We start from the raw sequence: 27051 nt of genomic DNA, 5'->3' as shown, positions 1-27051 counted from the left end.
TCACCCCTAACTCCGTAACTAAATTATTTCCGATTCAAGCCCAACGATAAAAGCTTTTAGTCCTTTCGCTTGATTGTATGTCTGTCTATTTGCGTCGTAGGACACGGAGTGAACGAAAAAGTTCCTGACTGCGACCAAGCAACCGAGGACCAGTTCTGTGACCCCGAACCCGAAGGACGGTGCTTCGATCAGGACCTTCCGCAAGGGTTTGACGATGGCAAGTTCAACTCCACCCTTTGATGCATGTTTCTGTCCTAGTTTTTATAAACACAACCCAGAGGCCTATTTTATAAAATTGCATGGTTTTGTGTGCCGAAAACATGGTAGGATAGCCACCCCCTACTTGTGATAACCATACCTTGACCACCTGGTTTTGCAAAGAAAGTGTGTGTACGTGTGGGAAGGGATAAATTGTGGTTTTGAAAAGTGAGTTAGACGGGATGGATGGCATTTCTGTGTGATTGCCGTTGGTGTGCTCGTACCTGTGTGGTCGAGCGGGGAAGGGAGATATCCATCTTGTCACCCCTAAGGACCGAGTTGATGTGTCGTCTCACCTAGCTTCCTGTCGTGCAAACCACTTGACCGTTGTATGGGCAACGGCCTGGCCTAACCCCACTAGTTAGTCTGATAGCCATCAGGAGGGCTGGGAGCAACGGGTGATCAAGGAGACGGGATAAGCTCTGTGTGACTTATGCCCCGGTTAAACCTCAGTGATAGGTCGAATGACCCCTTGATAGATCCCGTGGTGGCTAGTCAGGTCTAGCTAAGGTGGGTAAGGGCTTTGATGGGATCTGCACCGGCACTAAGGTGTTCGTGCTGTGGTACCCCACCTGTGGGTAAAGTTGCACACCTCTGCAGAGTTGAAAATCTATTCGAATAGCCGTGCCCACGGTATTGGGCAGGTTATGGTGTGGTCACATAACTAGTGTTTCTCTCTGGGAATGGTTGAGCTGGAGTGAGTTGTTGGAAAGTATCCGGCAGTTGTGCCGTGTGCTACGGCGGACGGGGAGTCCGGTAGCAGTTTCATACTGGATCCTGTGTGGATCAACACCGTGCGCTCCTTGATGCTTAAAGACTTGTTTGAAAATGTTTTTAAACGAACCTTTGCATTAAGTCAAGTTTTCCGCAAATGAATCATAACCTTATCCTTGGATTATCCTGTGCATTTAATTCTGTTATAACCCCTCCGCGGGTGTGGTTGGACTTGCTGAGTACGTTCGTACTCACCCCGTTCTTACTCTTACAGTGGAAGATCCCGACTATATCCCAGAAGACGTCGAGTAGGGTTCCGTCCTGCACCCAGTCTTGCCTGTGGGTGAGGTCACCGTTGGAGCTCCGCATGGCGCAAGACTCTGATGATCCCCTTTTCATAGTTAGTGTAGTAGTATGGGTTTTTGTTGTAATCCTCGCGATAGTGGCGCTTCACTGCCCATTACCGCGGAGAGTTGTACAGTGACGTACCATCTGATGTAATAAAAGTGTTATCAGCCTCCTGGGACTGATAAAGTAACACTTTTAAGTCTTCCCTAATTGGGGGGACGCTTCACTGGAGGTCCTAATTCGTACACCCCGGAGTCACTGGTGCTTCCGAGGGGGATCAAGGCCCTGTGCGAGAACCAGGCGATGCGGACGGCGGTTCTGGCGTCGCTGCTGACTCTTGATGAGGGCGGCCTGGTGGTCCGGCAGGTGAGGGGCAACCCCAATCATGGGATATGGATCCCCAGCACCTCACCCGACAGCCAGCAGCATGCCGACCGAAGCCCCGGCGGGTCCTGCCACAGGGGTCCAGCCCCCGCCGGGAAGGGGAAGGAGCCGGAGCTATGCCACAAGTACAACGTGTGCTCCAGCCCGAACCGCGAGGATGACGAGGAGCGCGCCATCTCGATCTTCAAGGATGACGAGAAGCGCTCCATCCCGATCCACAAGGACGACAAGGAGCGCGCCATCCCGATCCGCAAGGATGATGAGGAGCGCTCCATCCCGATCCACAAGGACGACAAGGTGCAGGAGGCAGCTACTTCGCGGAGCAGCCGGGACTGAAAGAAGGACAAGTCGCGGAGGCTCCGCCGCGGTGATGGATCCTTCATGGGGGAGCTGGCCGCCAAGCGCCAGAAGACGGCGAAGTCGGGGGAGGGGGGCAGAGTAACTCCGGGCTCCACCACCGTCGCCGCAATGCCAGCAGCCGCAGGGGAGGCCAGAGGAGATGCGGCGGTCTTCGCCGCAGCATCGACCATCGCCGCCGCTGCCTCCACTGCAGCACCAGGCGTCGCCACCACCACCATCCCAGCAGCAGCAGCAGGTCCCACCGCCACCACCACCGCAGCAGCAGGCCCCGCTACCGCCGCCAGAGACGCCTTCGGCAAAAAGGCCCCACCAGTCACCCGGGGCATCCTCCTCAGGAAGGAGGGAATCCCCGGTCACGCAGGCAGGATGGGGGGTACGAGGCTACACGTGAGTGGTTAACTCCTCATGTTTTCTTTGTTTCATTTAATTTTTGGATCCTTATCTTGATGATATTTGCCAAGACTGCTTGCCCTGCCAACCTCCGTGTCCTCCGGCGAATCTCCGGCCGGGAGGTCTGGCCCCCAGCCGACTCCTTCCACCTCCGCTGGGGGGCCGGCGGCAACATCGTCAGCACCACCATCCCCGCCCACATCGGCGGAGGCCCGAACCGGAGCCTCGGAGGCCGAAGCCGTACCCTAGGAGGAGGCGACCCCTCCAGCCACGGCAGTTGGAGAGTCAGCCGCGACGGCCGCATCGGGAGCCACAGCGGAGGCCCCCTCTACAGAGCCGGCCGCAGAGGAGGCTGCAGCGATGGCGGGGGCAACCGCAGTAGAGGTCGCAGAGGCTCCCAGCTCCGGCCCCCAGTCTGCACAGGAGGACGTGCCGGAGGTGGTGTATGGGAGGCACCTCCTCCCGAACCCGGTGAAGGTCCCTCTCCCCCGCCTCTTGGTTAAGGCCCATCGGGCGATGGAGGAGGCGGAAGCGGGCTTCCGGCAGAAGTAGGAGGAACTAGAGGCAGAGTGCCAACGGCTCTCCGACTGGGAGCGCCGTCTAGGGGACCGCATCCAAGTGGTGGCCTCCCGCACCGCAGAGGAGCAGGCCCAGCTGGAGCGGGAGCGCGATGTCCAATGCGAGAAAATGCGCAGGGTCATCGACCGGGAGATAGCGGTCGGCCGGCGGGAGAAGGCGGCAACCCAGAAGGAGGTGGAGGTGGAGCTGATGGAGCGGACCGCTCATCACACAATCGACGGTGCCAAGGCCGCGGCAAGGATGATTGACGACGAGCGAGCCGGCCTCCAGCAACGGGAGGTGGCCGTCCAGGAGAAGGAGGCCCGCCTCGTCACCCTCCAGACAAACCTAGAGGTCCGGACCCGGGGCCTCAAGGAGTGGGAGGTGGCCGTCCAGGAGAAGGAGGCCCGCCTCGCCACCCTCCAGGCAGACCTGGAGGCCCGGACCCGGGACCTCAAGGAGCAGGAGGCCAAGGTGGAGGGATTCCTGGCGGAGCAGAGCGCTGGGATCAAGCAGGTCGTGAAGTGGGTTGGTGAAGCAAACACCACCCTGGATACCCTTGGGCTAAGTTCCATCTAGGTTGCAGAGGCCCCTTCTTCACTCGGCGCCATCCTTCCGGTGCTGGACTCTGCCGCTGAGCGTCTGCAACGCCTGGAGTCCACCGTCGTCGGGCGCCTGGAGATCGAAGGACAGGAGCTTTCCCGGGTGGTGGTCGACTACGTCCTCACCTGCTTCCGGAGCCATGACCCTGCGATTCCCTTGACTCCAGTCTTGGTTGGCCCCATACCAGAAGCGGTGGCCGCCTCCCAGGAAAGAGTCAAGAGGCGGTGGAGATCGTGGCTGCCCGCTTCGAGCGCTTCACAGGGCCGGACCTGCAAAAGGAGGAGGCCCCTCCAGACCGCCAATAGAATAGGCGTAGTTTTTTGTATATATTGTAAGTAATGTAATGTTTCTATATATGACAGCAATAAAAACTTAGCTGTTTTGCAAGAAAAACTTAGCCGTTTTTCCAATTGCATGTGCTGTCGTGTGCTTTCCGGACTACTGAGGTCCCTTGGCCCCCTAAGAGGTAGCCCCCTGGGAGGTAGTCGCAATGGATTGGGACTAGCTACCATAAAAATGAGGTTTAGCCCTGCAAATGACTTAGAATCGATGCTTAGCAATCGTTCCCACGGGGTCCCGGACCTTGCCGGCGAGAGTTCTTTGAGATGCTTAGCGAATCAGAGCACCAGGGACTAGATTCAAGGATTGAAGGGGTCCGGGCTTCCAGGTCCGTGGTTCTAGGTACTATGGCACTTATCTTAGGGAGATAGAGCGTGTAGGCTTAGGGTACGGAACCAGGCTAAGCGGCTACACAACTCTGTACCCCGCAGAGGACAAGTACGCTTCCCTGACACCGGTCCCCAGTAGACCGGACCCATTCTTCCTATGAAGTAGAGGTCCTAGGCGGAGACACACCATTGCAACTCAATTCGAGCCTCAAGCACAGCACAGGGATAGAGGACAACGTGGGGGTTAGGGTAAGCAGGAAGCAAGAAAAAGAACTGAATTGCACAATCCTCAAAGATAGACTGAGAGTAAATTTTTCCTTGATAAATTGGTACAGATAGAACGTGCGATGGACGCCAGGGGCCGGGTTCACGAGGGCGGACCTCCACCGCCCTAGTCCGCACAGGGGTGCTACCATATTAGAAGGAAAAAATTTATTCTCGGCTAAGCCCCTAAGGATAAAACTTACGGAGGTGATCAATGTTCCATGGATTTGGTAGTTGCATGCCTTCCTCCGTAGCTAAGCGAACAGATCTGGGTCGGCACACCTTCGACACCTTGAAGGGGCCCTCCCAGCTGGGGAGAGCTTGTGGAGCCCCTCTCGGTTCTGGATTCACCATAGGACTAGGTTCCCGACCCGGTGCTCCCTACTATGCACGAACCGTTGATAGTAACGCACCTTCTTTGGCCGGATCTTCCAATCTTTTTAGAAAACCAGTTGTATCGTGCATTTCAGACCGGTGCTCGCCATCTTCGCTCGTCGACGAGGTCTACATCTTGGCGACGCCGCCACTCCTGCAATTCCTCATCGAAGGCTTGGACTCGTAGTGAGCCTATGGTGATCTCCGGGGGAAGGCATGCTTCGGCCCCATAGACCAGGAAGAAAGGGGTCTCCCTGGTCGCTCAGCTGGGAGTGGTCCGGTTCCCCCATTGTACACTCGGAAGCTGGTCAACCCACCTCGCACCATGCTTCTCAAGATCGTTGTAGGTGCGAATCTTGAGCCCCCTGAGTATCTCAGCATTTGCCCGCTCCACTTGACCATTGCTTCTGGCATGTGCCACAGAAGCGAAGCAGAGCTGGATGCCGTTGTCCTCGCAATACTCTTGAAAGTGCTGGCTCTTGAACTGGGTCCTGTTATCGGTGATGATTCGATTCGGGACCCCGAACCTGCACACAATTGACTTAAGGAACGCGATTGCTGATGCCTTGGTGATGTTGACCATAGGGGTTGCTTCCAGCTATTTGCTGAACTTGTCGATGGCAACGTAGAGGTACCGGTACCAGCCGACAGCCCTGGGGAAAGGTCCCAAGATATCCAACCCCCATACAGCGAAAGGCCAAGAGGGTGGAATCATTTGCAGAGCCTGAGCTAGAGTGTGTATCTGCTTTGCATGGAACTGGCATGCTTTGCAGGACTTTACTAGCTCAGCTGCATCCTGGAGCGCTGTCGGCCAGTAAAAGCCATACTGAAAGGCTTTACCGACCAGCGTGCGGGATGAAGAATGGCGTCCGCACTCGCCTCCATGGATCTCTGCGAGCAAGTCGCAGCCCTCTTCCTGGGTGATGCACTGCATGAGGATGCCATTGGCGCCACGGTGGTAGAGATCCCCTTCTACCACCGCGTATCACTTAGCCAATCACATTATGTGCTCAGCGGTTGGTTGGTCTTCAGGAAGGAAGTTATCTTTCGGGTAGTCCCGGATCTCGGAGATCCATGCATCAGGACCCCCCTGAGAAACTGGTGCAGCTCCTTGATGTCTTCGGGACCCTTGAGGGTGCACACAACCCTTGGCGGACCCCACGGGTGGAGCGCCGCCGGGACCGCTAGCTTCGAGTTGCTAGTCTGACCCCCTTCGCCCAGTTCGGCAGGCTGGGCGGATGGCTTCAGCAGCCATCTTTGGAAGACACCCTCTGGCACGGATGCCTAAGTTGATGCCCTCGCGGAGAGTGCATCTGCCACTGAGTTGCCCTCATGTGGATGAGGTATGCGGCGAGTTGAGGATTGTTGCAACTACACTCCCCCCGGACCTGCCTGATGACGAGTTGGGAGTCTCCCATGATCAGGAGCTCCCGAACCCCTAGGGATAGGGCCACTGTCAATCCAAAGATCAGGGCCCCATACTCCGCCATGTTGTTGGTGGCCTCAAAGTCGAGGAGCACCATATACTTCACTTGTTCGCCACTTGGGTTGATGAGAACCACACCAGCTCCAGCCTTCTTGATGCGTGTGGACCCATCAAAGAATAACGTCCAGTGGGGTCCGGTGAACACCGGAGCCCTGACTTCTGGAGGTTGGAGGTCCGAACCATTGTCCGGACCCCCAGGGATGCTTGGTGCAGGAGTCCACTCTGCAACCGTGGCAGAACCGCTTGAATTATTCTGGCTCAAGTGTCGCTAGTCCTCGCTTAGGCAAGCGATAGAAGCTTAGCGCACTTCAAACGGAACAACTCATTGGTCTGTCGGGTCACCGCCCAATTCAACCATGGTTACACAGGATCGACGTAGGTTTACCTCGCACGAAGGCGAGTCCATCCTTACAACAGCTCGCAAATTTTACACCACAGGATAGTTAAACATTATTAGAAAGGGTTTTATTTCATCCTAGTTAATACAAATTTATACAAGCAGTATTTGAAACTTCAAATTTTAACTGACATTATTCAGAGGGCAGCGGAAAAGTTACAAAAACGCGACTACTCGTCGCAAGCAGGCACCATACTTAGCCCAAAGCATGGCATCATTCCGATGAGTCATTGCCGGCCGGGGATGGATCCCATTCTACGGACCAGCCAAGCGGAACAGTGCAGGGCCAAGGAGAACTGGCCACAAAGTCCTCGAATGGCATACCTGAAAATTATATTACTAGCAAGGCTGAGTATACTAATACTCACCAAGGCTTACTCGACATTGGGTATACTTAGCCCATAACTAGACCATGATTGGTTGTAATGGCTCTAGTTTTCTTTTGCTGAAAAGCAACAAAGAGTATGTCCTTACTTTTATATATTAGCTTTCAGATTCTACTTTCTTTTAACCATTCTGGGTAAGCACCTATACTAGTCAAGCAAAGTAGATATTAAGCATTCATCAAAATTATTCCATGAACTGTTACTGTTATTACTCTATGTGGCAGAAGTATCAAGTAGTCTTAATCTCCGCGAGAAATGGATGATTCTGAATTGGATTTCATAACCTTGCAAGGGATCCTAACTCACACGCTCAGAAACTTAACTTTCCGAGCAACCGTTCCCATCTTATTCTGGGGCGTGGATTAGGGCCACCACAAGCGACTGCAGGACCATACGCACATCCAATGTGCCGGACGTACGTCTACAGCGTGACTGTATGACCGTACTCCTGTCTGCTATGCAGAACGTATTCCCACACATCGGTGCGTGTGTGTAACAAGACCAAAATTCAAGTGGTGGGGTAAGTCCACTAGCTGGGCCAATCAGGTATTAGGCTTACCGCATACCATATTTACGGTATGTGGCTAGTACTTTCAAACACTTGACCACCATTACCACACACTGCGACCTTATCAAACTTAAACCAACATAGATGGGTACCATTCCAAATCATAGTACTGCACATAATCCCGTCCGTGATCCTTATAGTGATTGCAAAATAGTAAACAATCAACTCCTATATCGCGCGAATGACAGGAAATCACTCGACTTTTGCCGGTCCTATTAGCAGAGCATCTACTCAATAAGGAATCGGAAGCATTACATAGGTTCTTAGGTTTCATACAACTAGGGTTTCATAACAACTCCTAACACTTAATGCACAAGATAGATATATAGTAATATAAGTGCATAATTCAAAATACTGGGTTATGCACCGGGGCTTGGCTTCTTGGGTGGGGCTGGGGTCAGAAATGTCAATCACTTCCGAACTTTGGTTCGGGGCTTCAGTAAGATCTTCGGCGACGTGCACTTGGTCTTCAGATATACCCTGCTCGGGTTCCACGACCAATTCGTATGTTCCGTCTTTAAGTGTCGTCGATTCTACATGATATGCAGTGATTTGAATTAAGTGATTTATTACGTCAAAAATTTTCTTTCACGATAAAGTTGAAATCTAAAAACTCACATTCAACACATCACAAAACAATAGATTTGAATTCCAAAAATTCAAATTTACTTATCATAAATTAAACCAATTAACTCTACTAACATCATAATTAATTTCTATAACTTTAGGCATAAGAGTACTGAGGTTAGAAATTTAACTACACATACTTGAAGTTAATACAAGATTTCTGTTAATTTTTTCATATTTTTAAACCTAACATAATAGTAGTATAAAAATGAACAAATTCAAACTTAAGATAGCAAGTTTTATTTTTAGTTTGAAATTTACAGAGTCTCTAGCTTTGAATTTTTATAAGTGTGTTCACCTCTATCAGATGAGCTTGCCATAAATTTTTCATAAATTTTTGAAAGCAGAAACTAAGTTATTCGAATTAAATTCAAATTTCATGTTTAAATTAAAAACCTTAAGTTAAAGAATGGTAAAAATTATTCAAGATTTACTATGAATTTCTCAACATCGGAACAACACATGGTAAAAAGATTTAAGTATGGAAGCATCAGTAGCATGCTTGAATAAATTTACTTTATTTCAAACTTACTTTTCACAAGTTTAAATTGGTTCAAGTTAGAGTATTGTACTGGTGGTGAAATTTGCACACAAGTTCACTCATATCACATACTAGTTACGTACTAAAAATCACATGAAACAAAGCTAGCATGCAAAAGATACATACAAGATTCCCTTTTGTTAAACCTTAAAATAACACTTAAAGCATTAAGTTTCAAACTAAACTTTAGTAACAAAAGTTGTAGAACTGGACTTCTAGAGTATAACAGAACTGGTTTGACAATTTTTTTGATTTTTCTAAAAATTTCTACAAATTTTCAAAACTGGCTGATTTGAATTGAGGGAGGGTACTGATATTTTGCGGAGAGGACCCTAGAAAGAAAAGAAGGTCTGCAGTTGGGTCCCTGGCCAATTTAAACCGAGGGACAGTAACGGCGGCGATCAAATTCCAGCAAGGATGATCACCGGCGGCGAGGGGGAAGTGGGGAAAAAGGTTCAAGAGCTCACGGCGGGCTTAGGGGTGGCCGGAATCGAAGCAGGAAGGTGCGGAGACGGCGGTTCGACGGAGAACCGAGCCGGCGCGGCGAGGTCTGAGGCAGCGGCGGCGTTCCGACAACCGGAGTGCAGGAAGGCGGCGAAGAAGTGGCTAGGAAGCTTCCACGCGTAGATGTGGTGCTAGTGGTGAGCTCGGTGAGGGCCGAGAGGGGGCAAAATGTCTGGACGACGGTGAAGCCGAGCGGCAGCGGTGGACAGGACTGCCGACGCGGCGTTCTGGGCGGCGTAAGTGTGAGAGGATGGAGAAGAACTGGTCAAGGAGCTTCGGTGGGAAGCGGCAGTGACAGGGAAGCACCGGGTTGCGGACGTGGGGCGGCGGAGTTGGCTAACGACGGCGAGCAGAGAGTGCGGCAGTGGTCTGGCGGCGGTGTTGAGCGGAGAAGAAGCTGAGGAAGCGAAATGCGGCCGCACGAGGAGGTAAAAGAAGTCGAGAACTCATGGACGTGCTGCGGGACCAAGAAGGGGCACGGGCGAGCTGGAGCAGCTGCTGGCGACCGGCGGCGCGACGTGGCGGCTTCGGGCGACGGCGGCACGATGTGGCGGGGTGGGGAAAAACCAGCAGGGGTCGGGCGAGCGGCGGGCGGGTGAGCTGGAGGGCCAGGTGGTGGGGTTAGAGTGGTGAGGGGCAGCTGGCAGCGCGGGAGCTCGCCGGCGAGGGGCGACGGTCGGTGGAGCAAAGCAGCAGAGAAACAGAGAGGGAGGGGAGAGAGGAAGACGACGGGGACTCGTTTGCAATTTTTCAAAAGTTCAAGGGGTTCACTGTGAAGTAAGATTTTCTTTCAAACCATAGCCCAAATGAAAATATGCCTAAAAGCAAAAGTGTGTAGAGTTTAAAATGATCTACAACTTTGCTTTAAGGGTCAGCTTCAAAAGAGTTAGAGTTTTGCAACTATTTCAAAATCCGATAAACTATCAAATTTCACATAAAACCTATTTAAAATTCACACTCCAAATGACCTTAGGATAATTCTACTTCTTACAGTGGTTTAAAAGTAAATTCTTGCCTTTACAAAACTAACCTTCATACAATTTGAAATTACCCTACCTTCAATCACATTTAGCAAAAGAACCCTAATTTTTCCATAATTACAAAAATACGCTTTAACTTGCATTTAGGTTTTAAAAGCATTTATCAAAGCAACACACACTTCATTCTAACAAGCACAACATATACGGGTTTTTAGCATGCCTATCTACTAAGTACCTGAATGTCACAGCAACGAAGTTGGCGAGGACTTGGCTTTTGATGGCATGGCGGGGCTGGAAGTCGAGTTAAAATCCAGCGAGCTCTGCAGCCCACTTGGTGATGTTGCCCATGGCGTTGGAATTGTGGAGGATGGCCCTCGATGGGTAAGAGGTCACCACCACAATCTTGTGGGCCTAGAAATAATGGCGGAGCTTCCGGGACGCAATGAGTATAGCATAAAGGAGCTTATGCGTCTCGGGATACCTGGCCTTTGCTTCATGAAGGACCTCGCTGACATAGTAGACCGGCTTTTGGATGGTCTTGACTTTGGCAGCGGAACTAGGCCCTTCTCCCTGAGTTGGGGACACACCGGACCCCAGGTCTTCTGATTCTTTCCCGGGTCGGGACCCGGCCGGACCCCCCGAAGCAGTGTCGGTTGTCACATGGGTGGAGGTCGGGCCTCCACTTCCTACAAGGGGGACCATGGAGGCCCCCTGCAAGAGTTGCTCGGACCTCTCAGCGACCAGCACCATGCTGATTATTTCAGTCGTCGCTGCAAGGTATAGAAACAGTGTCTCTCCCGGGTCCGGAGCTACTAGGACCGGCAGGGAGGTGAGATACTGCTTCATCTCCTGGAAGGCTTGCTCTGCCTCCTCGGTCCATGTGAATGGACCGGACCCCCTCATCAGCTTGAAGAAGGGGAGGGCCCTCTCCGCCAGCCTGGAGATGAAGCGGCTGAGGGCTGCAAGAGACCTCGTCAACCTCTGCACGTCCTTGAGACGTGCAGGGGGTCTCATCGCATCGATTGCCCGGATAAGATCCGGGTTCGCCTTGATCCTCCAGTGTGACACCAGGAAACCGAGGAGTTTCCCTACCGAAACGTCAAAGACATATTTTTCAGGATTAAGCTTCGTGGAGGTTGTGCGTAGTTTGTCGAAGACTTGAGCTAAATTTTCTAGAAGGGAATTCGATTCTTTAGTCTTGACAACGATATCACCAACATACACCTCAACTATGTCTCTAACCAAATCACCTAATGTAATGTTCATTGCGCGAGCAAAGGTGGGTAAAGCATTAGGCAATCCATATAGCATTACAACATAGCAATAAAGACCATCCACTGTTACAAAAGCTGTGTGCTTCCTATCAGCCTTAGCCATTTTGATTTGATGAAAACTAGAATAGGCATCTATGAAGGATAGCGAGTCACACCCAGAGGTGGAATCTACAATCTAATCTATTCGAGGAAGTGGATAGGGGTCTTTTGGACATGCCTTATTGAGGTTGGTGTATTCGATGCACATCCGAAGCTTTCCATTAGCCTTCAGGACGATGACCGGATTGGCCAACCACACAGGGTGGTGGACCTCTTCAATGAAGCCAGCCTGCAGCAGTTTGCGGACCTCTTCACGGATGCAGTTCTGCCGCTCGATGGACTGCTTTCGTGGCTTTTGCCACACCGGCCTGGCGTCGGGGTGGATCTTCAGATGGTGCTCAATCACCTCTCTGGGGATCCCGGGCATCTGTGACGGTTCCTAGGCGAACACATCGACATTTGCCCGGAGGAAGGTGATGAGCGCGCTTTCCTATTTCTCTCCCAGGTTCCCCCCCCCCCCGATGCGGGTGGTCTGGGAGGGCTCCGCTCCAACTTGGATGGTCTTCATGGGGACATTGTCCGTATCAAATGGACGGACCTTGGGCGCCTTGGTTGGCGCCCTGACGCGTGAGGGTGAGGGGTCGGACCCCTCTGCGCCAGCGGTCGGGGCGAGACCCGCTGCCAACGCATGCAGTTTTTCTACCGCCGCCACGGCGGCGGTTTGGTCACCCTGCACGGTGAGGACTCCTGCAGGGGACGGTATCTTGAGGACCAAGTACCTATAATGGGTAATAGCCATGAACCGGTACAGGGCCGGTCTGCCAATGATGGCGTTGAATGGGAGGTTCAGCTCCGCAACTTCGAACTATACGTTCTCTATGTAGAAGTTTACCTCTGTCCCGAACGTGACCAGCAGGGAGATGGTCCCCACTGGGTAGATGGGATGAGGGCCCACTCCGGAGAATGGGCGAGACGGGTCCAACTTGGACTCCGGGATCTGCAGTTGTTTGAACGCTGCATAGCTGATGACGCTGAGGCCGGCACCTCCGTCGATCAGCACGTGGTGGAGCTTGATGTTGGCAATGGTGGGGACGGTGACAAGTGGTAGCACCCCGGCCCCCGCCATGTTCTTCGGGCAGTCAGATGGCCCAAAGGAGATGGTGGTACTCCTCCACCGCTGGTGGGGCGCCACTTTTGCTGCCCCTGGCCCCACCGAGAAAACTTCTCGGCGAAGGGTTTTGACGTCCCTTCGGGAGACGAGCTCCGAGCTGCCGCCGTACATGACGTACAGCTTCTTGCGGCGCTCGTCCCCTCCGAACTCAGAGTCGGACTAGTGGAAGAGACCCTTAAGGTCCTTGTTTGGGGTCTGGTACCCCAACTCCCTCTCCGCTGCTGCAGCATCAGCGTCAGCGACCTTCTCCTTGCCAGACCACCGCGGCAGGGAGGAGCCATCCTTGGAGGCCTAGTCGCGCCTCTTGCTGAGGTGCTCCACGAGTTTCTGGATCTCGCGGCATTTGGTGGCGCTGTGGCGGGCCTCAGGATGAACAGGACACGCCCCAGGGTCAGTACGCTATTGGCGCGGGCGCTTGCCTCGCGAGTTCTGGCCCCCGGCCGCTGCTGTCGCAGCGACCGGAGCCCCAGCTCGCGGCTTGTCCATGCCACGGTTCTTCTTATTCTTCTTCTTGCTACTGCCAGAGGTAGCAACACTGGAGCCCCCCGTCTGGGCGGGCCCTCCTTGAGGGGCAGAGTGCCATGCACGGCCCTCTGCAGCCCTAGCGCACTTGTCCGCCAAGGCAAACAAGGTGGTGACATTCTCCACCTGGTGTGTCGCCAGCTTCTCCAGCATCTTCTCGTCACGGACCCCCTGACGGAAAGCCGTGATAATAGATGCATCAGAAATACATGGAATGGTTCCCCGTACCTTGGTGAAGCGGGAGATGAAGGCCCGGAGGGTTTCGCCGGGTTGTTGCCTCACGGCGTGGAGGTGGGCCTCCACGCCATGCTGCTGGTACGCCCCAGGATTGGATGGATCCCGGAGTGAGGTCATGAACCATGTCCGGGCTGGCCCGGTAAAGGCTACATGGAAGTCACTTGCCATTACGGCATCGTTACCCCCAGCCGCCGTGATGGCAGTGATGTAGACTTGCAGGAATTCCGACGGGTTGGTTGACCCGTCGTACTTTTCCAGCAGGTGGGGCCGAAACTTGGACGGCCAGGCCACCGCTCGGAGGTGGTCTGCGAGCGCTGCGCAGCCCACCCCAGCAACCGGTGCCTGGGCGAGCCCTTGCGGCTTTGGCACAGCCGCATCAAGCTCGGCCTCAAGGTTCCGACCCTTGATGTTGAGCCGGCGCACGCGCGCCCGCTTGATGGTGACGTGGGCATCCTCTCCCGCACGTCTGCGGTTGAGTTCTGCCCTCAGATCCTCGGTCCGTGCACTCCTCACTGATGGGGAGTGCATAGAGCTGGATGCACCACCTTGACGACGACGTCGCCTGGACATAGATCCCCCCGCTGAGCTTGGGGTGACCTGCGCCAGGTTGAGGAGGTGGCCGACGTCGTCATGCCATTGCCTCAGCGCGTCGGGCGAGGCCACCGCATCTGGCGGGTTGTGGAGCAGCTCCTTAGCCGCCATCAACGACCCGTTTTGAGCGGGCTGCGACACGGCCCTGGAGGACTGCCCCGCAACACGCTGCGGCGCGACGGGCGCCACAACCCTGGATGGAGGACAGCAAGAGGCAAGCGGCGCAGATGATGCCACTTCCTTCCCCATCAGATGGTCATGGGTCTCAGCTATCTGAGGCATTGTGATCAAGGGCCTTGATCTAGCGCTAACCAAACCTAATGCCCCTACATGGCGCGCCAAATGTCGGAGAAAATCTCCAACCGGGTGGCGGAATGCACCCGCCTAATCCTAGTCTAGGATGAGTTTCGGGAAAGTCTAGGATCGCTTGATCAAGAGATGCATGAACAAGGGAAACACACAAGGGTTTAGAGTGGTTCGGGCCGCCGGAGTGTAAAACCCTACGTCCACTGTGTGTTGTATTGCTTGTGGAAGCTTGTGAGTGTCTGTAAGGCTTGAGAGAACTTTAGAGAGCTTGAGAAAGCTTGTGCGGGTGTGCCTAAGCTTCAGTGAACCTCCGAGCCCTTAAGAGAACTTGAGTTCTAATGTGCGCGCTCTCCCTTTTATAGGCTTAAGAGGAGCGCGTACACTGAGCGGGCTTCCGACAGGTGGACCCGGCAACATATTAAATAACATACACATTGGAGCCTGGAATGCTACAGATTCGGAAATCTTCCCTTCGGCCCCCGAGCGTATCCTCCGTCTGGATTTGGTCTTATGCCGTCTCGCCTATACAGGGTCTGCTGCCAGTGACATGCACAATGGGTGATATGCTGCCACTGTTGGGTTACAGTTCCCGCTGACAGGCGAAGGAGCTATGTTGACCTGCCGTGCTGTAGCCCCCGCGCGCACTGTAGCAGCGCACGCCGCGGCCCCCCTGCAGCAGATCATAATTACCCTTTGCTCACGCACGCGGCGCTGTGATGTGACTACACGTCGCCCGCCTGCGAACGCGGCGTGGTGATGCGACGCGCCGCCTCGGTAACTGGCGGGCTTACCGTGGTGTCAGCATACGTGCCCAACGTGTCAGTGGACAGCCCATGCTCTGTCTTGGGCACGCGCACCCCACCTACCCGCATTTAATGCGGTAGTTGGGCTGGCGTCCCGCTGAAGGCTGGCTGCCACCAGATACGTGGCAGAGCTGGCTTAGCAGCCGCATCCTCAGGGGCACGTGACGGCACCGGACCTCCTCCCCGGAGGGAAGGGAGGTCCGGGCCCTCGAGGCCGGCCCAGGTGCACAGGCCCCCTGGAGGTCCGGATTCCACACGTGGCGGCACCGGACCAATCCGCGGTGATTCGAGCCCGCGGTGGTCGTTCTTGAGCATCTTGTCCTTGTGGGCACATGGAGGCGCCGGTCCTGCTAGAGCACGGGGTAAGGTCCGGAGACCGTGACCCCAGCTGTGAGGCCCGGGCCGTACGCCCCGTCACCCAAAGGCCTAACGCGAGGTTATGGATAACCTCGCGCCCCTCGGGTTGGACACACTAGCAGGAGGTAACTCTATCCGTATGTAGCGACAGTCATCATTTCATGAGGAATCATCTTTACATGAAAGATAGCTGGAAAAATGGTAAAAAGAAAACAGAACATAGTGACTTAACTTATTGAATGAAGGGAAAAGAAGAAGATGCAAAACCGTAGGCATAAAAATAGTACCAACAATTTTAAGAAAAATCGTCACGCAGGCAGAAACTGTTGGCGCTAAAGGCAGAAACTGTTTTAGGTTGTGTCATAAAAATCGTCGGCATGTTCAATAGTATTTTGCTAACCTTTTCTGCGCATTTGTACATAAAAAAGTTGACTCAAAATTTCAAGTGCTGAAGATACCATGGCGCTACCACACGCACGCAGGCGCAGTTGCCTCCCCAACGGCAAGCACGGAATGAGCACACACTTTACCATGGAAAAAATGGTTTAAAACGTGGAAAGAAAACAACTAGATCGACTTGCAATCGCAGAAAAGAAGAGAAGAAACATGCACCATGATTGGGAAAACTATAGTAATGACACACAGGCACGGTAACTCCTTGTTGAAAACACTAGCTAATATCAAAGCCTTGGCAAACAAATGCTCCTATTGATGGAGACAGTGCCGTGGATTGGTACCGCAATCCTGTTGTGGTCCAGGAGAGAGGGGGGGGATTGGGACGTTTCCCTGCCGCGCATACGTCAGCCTCCCGAGTCTCGACCCTGTGTCCTGTGTGGGCTTCGTTTTGAGCTATTCGTTTTTAGCTATCGGTACCAGGAAAAATAAACCTCATTAAGCGACAGTCTGCCGAGCTAATTCTTATGTTCCTCGTGGCCCTTCCATGTAATCTATCGCTTCATCCAAACCGCCGGCCTCGACGATGCACAGCTCCAGGAAATTCTCATCAACCGATTGAAATTTAGAGGTAGTTTGGATTCTCTCGTATCTTAATAAACTAAACTAGATCATTTAGCTTAGAATATGATATTCCATTATTTTTCAACCACTTTCAAAATTTAAATTTAAACTTATTCTAAATTTATAGATTGGGAGATGGAAATTCATTCTATACACCACCAAGCTATATTTCAATTCAACTTATAGCATACTCTTTGACTACTCCTCTGTAATAGAAATATAGCACATAATTATCTCTATCGTATGACTTTCCGTATATAATCATACTAATTTAACAGATTTGTGTCTAAATTATGATTATTAAACTGTAATTCAATTCTAAGGGAGATTTGTTCGCACCCGGCAGCGCCCATCCCGCGCTGCTTGCTCCCCAGTTCCCACCCACCGGAGGAGAGTCCAATAAAACTGGCGCTGGGGGGCAGCAGCCGGCGGCGGGGCGGTCCAACTCCACCACCAACGCTCCCCTTGTTTTGCTTATTCCCACCCCACCCCCTCTACAAGAGCGGGGCGAGCAGCAGGGCGTGGGAGCCGAGGGAGCCAAGCTAGCTAGCGGCGGCGGCGGCGAGATGGTGCACCCGATCGCGGAGGCCGACGAGCGGAGCCCCTTCGGCCGCCTCACCCCGGACGAGTTCTACGCGCGCCACGGGGTGGCCCACTCCGCCTCCTCCTTCGTCAACCCGCGCGGCCTCCGCATCTTCACCCAGCGCTGGGCGCCCCGCGCCGGCGCCCCGGTCCTCGGCGCCGTCGCCGTCGTGCACGGCTTCACGGGCGAGTCCAGCTGGATGGTCCAGCTCACCGCCGTCCACCTCGCCGCCGCGGGGTTCGCCGTCGCGGCGCTCGACCACCAGGGCCACGGCTTCTCCGAGGGCCTCCCGGGCCACATCCCCGACATCGCCCCGGTCCTCGACGACTGCGACGCCGCCTTCGCGGCCTTCCGCGCCGACTACCCGCCCCCGCTCCCCTGCTTCCTCTACGGGGAGTCCCTCGGCGGCGCCATCGCGCTGCTGCTCCACCTCCGCCGCAAGGACCTCTGGCGCGACGGGGCCGTGCTCAACGGCGCCATGTGCGGGGTCAGCCCGCGGTTCAAGCCGCCCTGGCCGCTCGAGCACCTCCTCGCCGCGGCCGCCGCCGTCGTGCCCACCTGGCGCGTCGCCTTCACGCGCGGGAACATCCCCGAGCGCTCCTTCAAGGTGGAGTGGAAGCGGCGGCTGGCGCTCGCGTCCCCGCGCCGCACCACGGCACCGCCCCGCGCCGCCACGGCGCTCGAGCTCCTCCGCGTCTGCCGGGAGCTGCAGGCGCGGTTCGAGGAGGTGGAGCTGCCGCTCCTCGCCGTGCACGGCGCCGAGGACACCGTCTGCGACCCGGCCTGCGTCGAGGAGCTCTGCAGGCGCGCGGGCAGCACGGACAAGACGCTCCGCGTCTACCCCGGGATGTGGCACCAGATCGTCGGCGAGCCCGAGGAGAACGTCGAGAAGGTGTTCGACGAAATCACCGCGTGGCTCAAGGCCCGCGCCGCCGCCGCCGCCGCGCAACAGCAGCAGTAGTTCGGGCACGCGCCCTGCGTGCGCGCCGCGCCATGGCCGCGAACCGCGTGGTCCGTTCCATGGCGGATTCTAGATTCCTTCCTTCCTTCCTTCCTGCTACCACCATCCAGTACGGGTCCGGGTCCGGGTCCAGCAATAAACTTGTGTGCTGATTAGTGAGTGAATCTGTTCCGCGAGATCTCATCCTATGGTCCCGGTTTACCATCTGCGGCTGCTTGAGATGCCGCCATTGCTACCGATCATGAATCTTGTTCAGCTTTGATCCTTGAATTTAATGGATGAGCAACATTTCTGCCGTGTCCGTGTCATCTTGCATTGACTCCCAACAGCTCCACGGTTGGAGTGGTTGTCTGCTGTCGGTTGGGAGGGTAAATCGATGTTGCTGGTGGTTGGCTGGTTGCTGCTCGATGATCAGCAGCAGTTGCTCTGACGGATCTTTTAGTAGAGGCAGAAACTCTTTCGATTTTCACGGCGCGAATCCTGCATTTGGATAGCGCCGCGCTCGAGCCAAAATTTTCACCTAGCGTTTGCTTACCCTTTACGGTTAATTATTGCCTTTGGACAGTATCCTCTTTGCTATTCCTTACAGGCTCCATAGCTGACCTGGATCGTGGATCGGAAGGTCACGGCCGAGTTGACCGGACTGGCGGACTGACTTTGCACAAGCTAGCCCGAATTGAAGCTGTTGTGTAATTGCTGATCGAAATTCTGTTGGGATCAAAGGAGTGTCATCTTAACCATGACCATGTGACTATGTGAGGCGGAACATGCCTGCACTTTCTTATCTGGCATTCAGGCATCAAACTACGACCAAGTTGTGATGGTTAATACATGCAATAGCTCCTGATTATCTTGATAGAGCGTGTCTAATGAGATAGTTAGAGCTGATACGAACAAATTAACTAACTGAACCTGGTAGGTGACTTCTGTAAAATGAAGAGACAGCACGTAAGGGTACGGGGTTCACCACTAATTTATTTTATGCCACCACTAATGTATCTGCAGTAAATAGAATTGTATTTTTTATAGGATGAAGTGAGTACATAAGAAAGATGGAGGGATCCAACTATTACCCTAGGAAATAAAGGTGGGGCAAGAATCTTTCGGGTTGCAATATCACTTAATGAGACGTTTTGATTCCAGCAACACAAATTAATACAACCACAGTCACAAGAGTTCCTGCACGTAGGTACGAGAAACGTGAGACGTGGGATGTGGATCGTCAATTTTAAGTTCCCGGTTCTTAGAGGGATACCCGGAAACTTTGGTTCATGATCATATCCAGAACGTTTGGTTCAATGTTTGGATCATGATCCCTAGATAACTAGGAAGACCTACCCGGAACGTAGCTATGGAACGTGGATCATACTTTGCACTTCGAATTAGCATATACAGTTCTTTGTCATAATGTTATTGGAACTTAGTTGCTGTGTGGGAGATCTAAAGTTTGAATCTTTTGTTCTGCCATTTTCCCAGATTTTTTACCTTTTCCCCCTTATTTTTATATTATTATTTGTTGCCATTATTTCACACTGGGCCTCCAGCCCATTTACATTAGGTGTAGCGTATACGCGGGTGCTCGCTCGCACTAGTCTCGAACCGTCGTCTGTCGGTGTTTTACCGTCTGCCCACCAAGGGGTATACCCGAGGTGGTAAGTTTTAGATAGGGTGACGCCGAGATCAGGAACTCGAAGGTGCAAACAACACAAGGTTTAGACAAGTTCGGACCACGATGTGCGTAATAATCTATGTCCTGTTTGGTGGTTTGTATTGCCTTGGATGTTGATGTTATGTTTTGAGGGGGTCTCTGCCCGCTCTTATATATCCGGGAGGATAGGGTTACATGAATCCTAGTCCGACACTAGCCTAGGAATCGTACTCGAGTACAACTCGAGTAGTTTCCTTTTGTACCGGCTAGTCTTATCCCCTAATCCTGTATGAACTACGTTATGTACACAGTCCCGTAGTCCCGGGTCTGACAAGCCCCCGAGCTCTTCGTAGCTGAGTATTGCAGGCTCCTCGAGTACTTTCGAAGTAGCCTTCGGCTTCTTTTGAAGCTCTATCTTGAAGTTCTTCTTCGAATACTTTCTTGGCTGCATCGAAGCTACGAGGTGCTCATGCCCCGAATTACTACTTTGGTATGGTGTGCGATGAAAAATCGCACTCCATATGGAGTAGCCCCCGAGCCTTAGGTTGAATCGAAGAATCAGGCTGACGGTCACAGTAGTCTTGAATCTTCCTCACTTTTTGAATAAATTCGAAAAATAAATAGTCGATGCCACGTATCCCGCAGCCCCCGAGCCTTGAATCCAAAACTCTCAGGTTTGGAAAAAAGGATCCAAAAGTCGTGGCATGCAGTGAAAAAATCTCTTGGGAGATAATTGGTGTGATGATACAGGTGATGGAAGTTAGATTTGAAATTCAAAAAACCCCTTTTTTCGGGACAATTATTCTTGAAAAATTAATTAATCAAATAAGTTATCTAAAAAATCCACCAAATGACCTCTCATCTTCCAAATATTCCCTGAGATGACTCTTCAACTTCGGAACAGTAAACCTGTATCCGGCCGCTGGTTATTTAACCCCGCGGTAACTTATGGTAAAATCCGTGCTTCCAATCTTCGATCCGCTGAGAAATTTCCAAATCCCTAGTCAGATCTATGCTCCGCCTTCACCCCCTTTGTCAAGCCCTCAAACTAGCTGAATCCCTCCGCCCCTTCTCTGCAGCCCCCGAGCAACTCGTGGCAAGTAGATCTAGAAATGGCGCCCAAGAGATCCAACGAGAAGGATGGGACGGGAAAACAGTCACAGCCGCCATCTGGGGAGTGGACTTACAGTAAGTGCTCCAACAACGAACTCCTGAATCTTATTTCCGAAGGTTTGCTTCAAGAGAAAAATTTTGTCAACTGGCGCCCCTCTTTTCGCGAACTTCTTCCTATGGAAAATGTGGACGAAATCATCTCATTTTACCATTTTTCTGAACGGGGTTTGGCTCTCCCCTCTTGCTCTTTCTTCCGTGGCCTTCTTTATTTCTACGGGCTTGAGCTCCATCACCTCAACCCGAATTCAATATGCCACATTGCTATCTTTATCTATTTTTGCGAAGCTTTTCTTGGAACTGAACCCCATTGGGATCTTTTTCGCTTTCTTTTTCGGATAAAGCCGCAACCCACCTCCAAAAATCCATCCGCTGTAGGGGGCGCCGGCATCCAGTTTAGACAACAAGCCGGCGATAGATACATTTTCTACAAATTCCCCTCCAACATTCCTAGATAGAAGAGCCATTGGTTCTACATCGGAAACCATGTCCCCCAACTTCCTGAGAGATCTGGGAAACCCCAGTCGTGAGGCCGGAGTGGAACACCGAACTCTTCAGAGGAGACATGGATCAAGTCGACGAGTTGCTAGCCATCATAGCAGCCCATAAAGAAATAGGAGTGACTGGCGCGTCCATAATGTTTTCCTTCTTCAAACGCCGAATCCAGTCAATCCAACAGCGCCATACGCTAGGCTTCGAGTACATAGGTGCTGAAGACCCATTTCGGATGTGCGCAGAGGAGCTGACTGACGATGCCGCGCTCATCCGGGTCAAGCGAATGCTGCTGGACGTGAATGCAGTTCCCTACGTCTCGGAGTTGTTTTCTGCACAAAATCCTCCAAAGCCGGTAAGTGTTCGACTTCTTTGGAATAAGTTCTGTTTTTCAGTAACCGCTGACTGAAAAATCCTCTGCAGAGACACACAGAGTTGTATCCGAGTTATCCACCACAACCCAACATCCCCGACCGGACCACCTTCTTCCCAGCGCCGTGGCTGAAGCGAAAAAAGCTCAAGCATCTGATGCTCTACCCGGCGGCGAGACGATCGAAAGCGGGAGCCCCCTGGCGGAAAGGATAACCAAAGGGAAGGTGAAGAAGAACAACACCCCCGGATCATCCGTGGAGTTGGCCGAAGCCTTGCCATTGGTCCCTCGGGGTCGTCGAGTAGTGCACAGACGTAAAGCGCACGTAGTCGAACTCCCTAGGTATGAAGCGGCTGTTCTGTAGAGTTGTCAAATATTGGTTACATTGTCTGTTTTGCAGTCCTCCTGCTTCTCCACCCGACCCCAAGCGCCAAAAGATGAATGGGACCGAATTCGCCGGGGACGATATTCCAACAGGTGGCGCCGCAGAAACTGCTGGGACGGACCCATCGACTACCTCATCAGGGATGGTAACCATTGCCGTGGCGGGTACCTCGCCGTCCGCTGTTGTGACCCCGCCACCGGCAACGAGTACTGTGGTTATAAAACCACGGGCCCTGAGACTAAAGAAATCCGCCATGAAGAAATCTTCGCTGTAAGTGTAGATCTTTTTTCATAATGCATATTCTGTTCCTTTCGACTTGTTTAATGATATAACTGATTCTGCTTCATTAGGACTGCGTCTGCCTTGGGGTTTAAGCCAATGCCGGTCTCAGCTTCTCCAGCCCCCGAGCCGTCAGCCCCCGAGGAGGACACGACACTGCCCGACTCACCACCCCCCGAGCCCCAGCAACCCGAAGCCAGTGCCGGTGGTGAAGAACAAATCGAGGCCACTAATGCCCCTCCTGCAGATGGCACAAGTAAGTGTCTGACCTTCCATGGCTAACTACTTAGACCACAAACTTCATGTACCGAATGCGTGTCAACTTGCAAGTGCCCCACAACCTTCAGCTGAAGAAGCTGCGGGTACCTCAAGAAACCCTGAAGATCTACTGGTGTCCGGGAGTAGATACCAGAACATCATCACCACAGATCTAGTGGATGATCCGCTCCTGACGGTCGACAACATGCGATACTTCCAGAAGATCTCCAAGGAGATGTACCAATTTACCCTGGTAAGGCATGATTACTCTTCTGCCATTATACTTTGTTGAGTTGCGAATTGTGGTGCCTCCAGGATACAAAAGGCATGCTTGTCTTAATCTTTCCCCTTATACAGGATGTGGCCAAATGCTCCCAAGAAAAATCTGAGAAGCTAAAAGCAGTTGAGAGTGGCCTCCGGGAACACCAAGCGAAGGATCAACGCATATCAGAAGAACACCGAAAGAACATGTATCTTTAGAGAGAGCTCGACAAGCTGAAACAGGAGCGGACACAAGAAATATGGCTTCTCAAGAACGATCTCCACAATCTTGAGAAGTCCAACGTGAGCTCCAAGAACAGCTTAAGGAGCAGAAAAAGGCGCACCAAGGCAAGTCCTTTCCTCACTCGAGTACTTTCTCTTAGCAGTTTGTCTTGAGTTCTGAAAACTGTCTTTACCGCAGAGCTTAGGAAACTCTTAACATATAAAGAAGAGTTGCTTACTGACGTGAATAATATGCTGTATCACCGTACAGATGACGTCGAGAGGCTGCAGAAGGTGATCGCCGACACGGAACAACAGTTCATCGACTGCCTTCAGCAGATCAAGACGCTGGGCGAAGAAAAGGAGCAGCGCCAGAAAGACCTGGAGGACCTGAGGAGGGCCGCCCAACAGCTTATCGACATGGTGGATCCGCAGGAAGGCGGCAAAGCAGACGGGCGATCCCTGCTGGAGCGACTCCTCGGAGCACCGCAGAAGGTCCTCGGTTTCATCGCCAAAGCCCCCATCACATGTGTTAGCCACGCGCTTAGTTTTGTAAAGTCCTTTTGGCCTCAGGCTCGACTAGAGGTATTCGCACAGGGTGCGGCTACAGACTGCTCCGAAGAGCAGTTCAGCGAGTACCTCTTGGAAGCCCGGCCTGTAGCTGAAAAAATAGTAGAAAGTGTAATGCAGGATTGAGATGTAAAAACAAGTACTCTTCTCCTTGTAATATATCTGTCATTGACGTCTCTACTTGTGTTTGCCTTGTGACTTCTGGATTCTCATCTATATTCATAGGCTAAGTAGTAGACACTACCCCGGGTGCAACGACCCTGGAAGTAGTCGAAATAGCTCCTCATGTGAGCCCGTCCAACAAGTTAGATAGAATCCGATCGAGCGGATCTAACCTGTTAGGAAAAAAATGCGATCATCATCGCAACGACTGTCATGCTCCTGGCAACAATTCGAAACTACCCCGAGTGCATCGACTCTGGCGTAGTCAAAATAACTCCTCATGTGAGCCAGTCCAACAAGTTAGATAGAATCCGATCGAGCGGATCTAACCTGTTAGGAAAAAATGCGATCATCATCACAACGACTGTCATGCTCATGGCAAGAAGTCGATTCATATAAAACATAAATGTGGTTGTAGCCTCCAACTTGAATCGAAAGAAAACCGCCTAGGCGCTCGGAGAATAGCTATCCCTGCACGTCTTCTTATGGGTAGAACTTGCGCAGGTTCTGAACGTTCCAAGAATTTGGGACGTCTTGGCCCTCGGGATATTATAGTCGATAAGACCTCAGTCTTGAAATCTGCTTGACAATAAACGGTCCTTCCCATCTCGAGTTGAGCTTGTGTAAGCCGGACTCGTCTTGGATGCGGCGTAGGACCAAATCGCCTATACTGAATGACCGTTCTCTCACGTTGCGGTCGTGATATCGCCGGATCCCCTGCAGGTATCGTGCTGACTGGACAAGAGCGGTGCAGCGAGCCTCTCCGACAGAGTCAAGCTCTAGCTGCCTTGCTTCATTCGCCTCGCCTTCATTGTACATTTCAACCCTTCGGGATTTCCACATGATGTCGGCCGGTAGGATAGCTTCAGAGCCGTAGACAAGGAAGAACGGTGTTTGTCCTGTGGCTTTGGACGGCTGAGTCCGAAGCCCCCAGATGACATGTGGCAACTCGTGTATCCACTTCCCTCCTTTCTTGCTGTTTTCATCATAAAGTCTTTTCTTGAGGCCATCGATTATCATGTCGTTCGCCCTCTCGACTTGACCATTGGCCCTTGGGTGTGCAACGAAGACGTACTTGACCTTGATGCACGCATTTTCACAGAACTCCTAGAACTAGTTAGCCGTGAAATTTGATCCCAAGTCTGTGATGATGGTGTTCGGGAAGCCGAAGCGATGCACGATGTCGGAGACGAAATCAACGACTCTATCTGATGTGAGCTTGGCTATCGGCTTATACTCGATCTGCTTGGTAAATTTGTCGATAGCAACCAATACATGAGTGAAACCACCTGGCGCTGTTGTGAAGGGCCCAATCATATCAAGGCTCCAACAAGCAAACGGCCAGGATAGCGGTATGGTGATAAGATTGTGAGCTGGGACGTGAGATTGCTTGCTAAAGAATTGGCAGTTTTGCATCTCCGCATGAGGTCCTCAGCATTGGACACTGCGGTGGGCCACCAGAAACCAGCTCTGTATGATTTCCCCACCAGCGTTCTTGAAGCCGTGTGGTTACCGCAAACGGCCTCATGTAACTCCCGCAATATGTCGTAGGCGTCTTCTCCCGTGACGCACTTCATGAGTACACCTAATCGTGCGCCACGCTGGTAGAGTTTATTGTCAACTAGGACAAAATCTTTGCTTCTGCGCATGACACGAGCTGTCGCTGTGCTTCTTGCGTCCATGCCCGCTGGCAGTCGTTGGCCCTGGATGAAGTCGATATAAGCCTCTCTCCAGTCCTCTCCAAGCAACATAACGTGTGTTGAAGGCCAGCATCAGTGGTTATCTGAGATGGGGACTTGATGGATGGCTGCTTCAGCTCCTGGATGAAAATTCCCGCTGGAACCTGTGCATGGGTGGATCCTAGCTTGGATAGTATATCTGCGCCAATATTATGTTCCCGTATCACGTGATGAACCTCCAGGCCGGAAAACTTATTTTCCAGCTTGCGAACTTCCTGTACGTAGGTGTCCATTATCTCCTTATTGCAGTCCCACTCTTTGTTGATTTGCTGAACGACCAGAAGTGAATCACCGTATACAAGTAGTCGCTTGATGCCTAGTGATATCGCCAAACGTAGCCCGTGAAGCAAGGCTTCATACTCGGCTTCATTATTGGATACCTCCCAAAGGATCTGAAGGATATACTTAAATTGTTCACCTCTTGGAGAAATAAATAAGACTCCAGCGCCACCGCCATCGAGCTTAAGAGACCCATCGAAATACATGGTCCAGTGCTCTGGCTTGTCGACTGGGGTTGGAATTTGATTCTCTCTCCACTCAGCCATAAAATCGACTAGAGCTTGAGACTTTATTGCAGTGCATGGCTTGAAGTCGATTGACAAAGCCCCCAGTTCTACTGCCCACTTGGATATACACACTGTGACATCTTGATTGTGAAGAATATCCAACAACGGGAAATTCTTAATCACAGTGATCTTGTACTCGTCGAAGTAATGGCGCAACTTTCTCGATGTAATCAGTATTGCATATAAAAGTTTCTAAACTGCCGGGTATCATACCTTAGATACAGAGAGTACCTCATTGACAAAGTACATGAGCCTCTGCACTCCAAACGCATGGCCATCCTTGCTGCGCTCGACTACAATGGCACTACTGACAACATGAGTTGTCGCCGCAATGTAGAGTAGGAGATCTTCTCCCGGCAATGGTGTTGTAAGGACCGGAGGTGACTGAAGGTGTTGTTTCAGATCTTGCAGGGCCCGCTCGGCCTCCTCCATTCACTGGAACTTGTCTTGGCGTTTCAGGAGCTTGAAGAAGGGTAGTCCTCTCTCCCCGAGTCGGGAGATGAACCTATTCAGGGCTGCCATACATCCTGTTAGCTTCTGCACATCCTTGATTGTGGCCAGAGCCCCAATGTTAGTGATGGCCATAATCTTCAAAGGATTGGCTTCAATTCCCCGGTTACTGATGATGAACCCGAGCAATTTCCCTGATGGTACTCC

General features: G+C 52.3%; 2 protein-coding genes across 2 annotated transcripts; one reads left to right on the top strand and one right to left on the bottom strand.

Annotated features, from left to right (window-relative positions):
* Window positions 1–5184: 5184 nt before the first annotated feature.
* LOC112892693 (uncharacterized protein K02A2.6-like) lies at window positions 5185–5505 on the bottom strand. The gene has a single exon (XM_025959820.1). The coding sequence runs from the start codon at window positions 5503–5505 to the stop codon at window positions 5185–5187; it is 321 nt and encodes a 106-aa protein (XP_025815605.1).
* Window positions 5506–17069: 11564 nt separating this feature from the next.
* On the top strand, window positions 17070–18568 carry LOC112891890 (caffeoylshikimate esterase-like). Its single transcript, XM_025958890.1, has one exon. The coding sequence runs from the start codon at window positions 17295–17297 to the stop codon at window positions 18270–18272; it is 978 nt and encodes a 325-aa protein (XP_025814675.1). The 5' UTR covers window positions 17070–17294; the 3' UTR covers window positions 18273–18568.
* Window positions 18569–27051: the final 8483 nt, after the last annotated feature.

Source organism: Panicum hallii, chromosome 5 (assembly GCF_002211085.1).
Source record: "Panicum hallii strain FIL2 chromosome 5, PHallii_v3.1, whole genome shotgun sequence".
In the NCBI taxonomy this organism is placed as follows: Eukaryota; Viridiplantae; Streptophyta; class Magnoliopsida; order Poales; family Poaceae; genus Panicum; species Panicum hallii.
The sequence above is the reverse complement of the archived record's forward strand: the minus strand, read 5'-3'. Positions and strand labels throughout refer to the sequence as shown.

Bases quoted from the DNA above. Each gene is read 5' to 3' on its own strand.
- LOC112892693 (XM_025959820.1), bottom strand. From the start codon at position 5,505: ATGGTCAACATCACCAAGGCATCAGCAATCGCGTTCCTTAAGTCAATT.
- LOC112891890 (XM_025958890.1), top strand. From the start codon at position 17,295: ATGGTGCACCCGATCGCGGAGGCCGACGAGCGGAGCCCCTTCGGCCGC.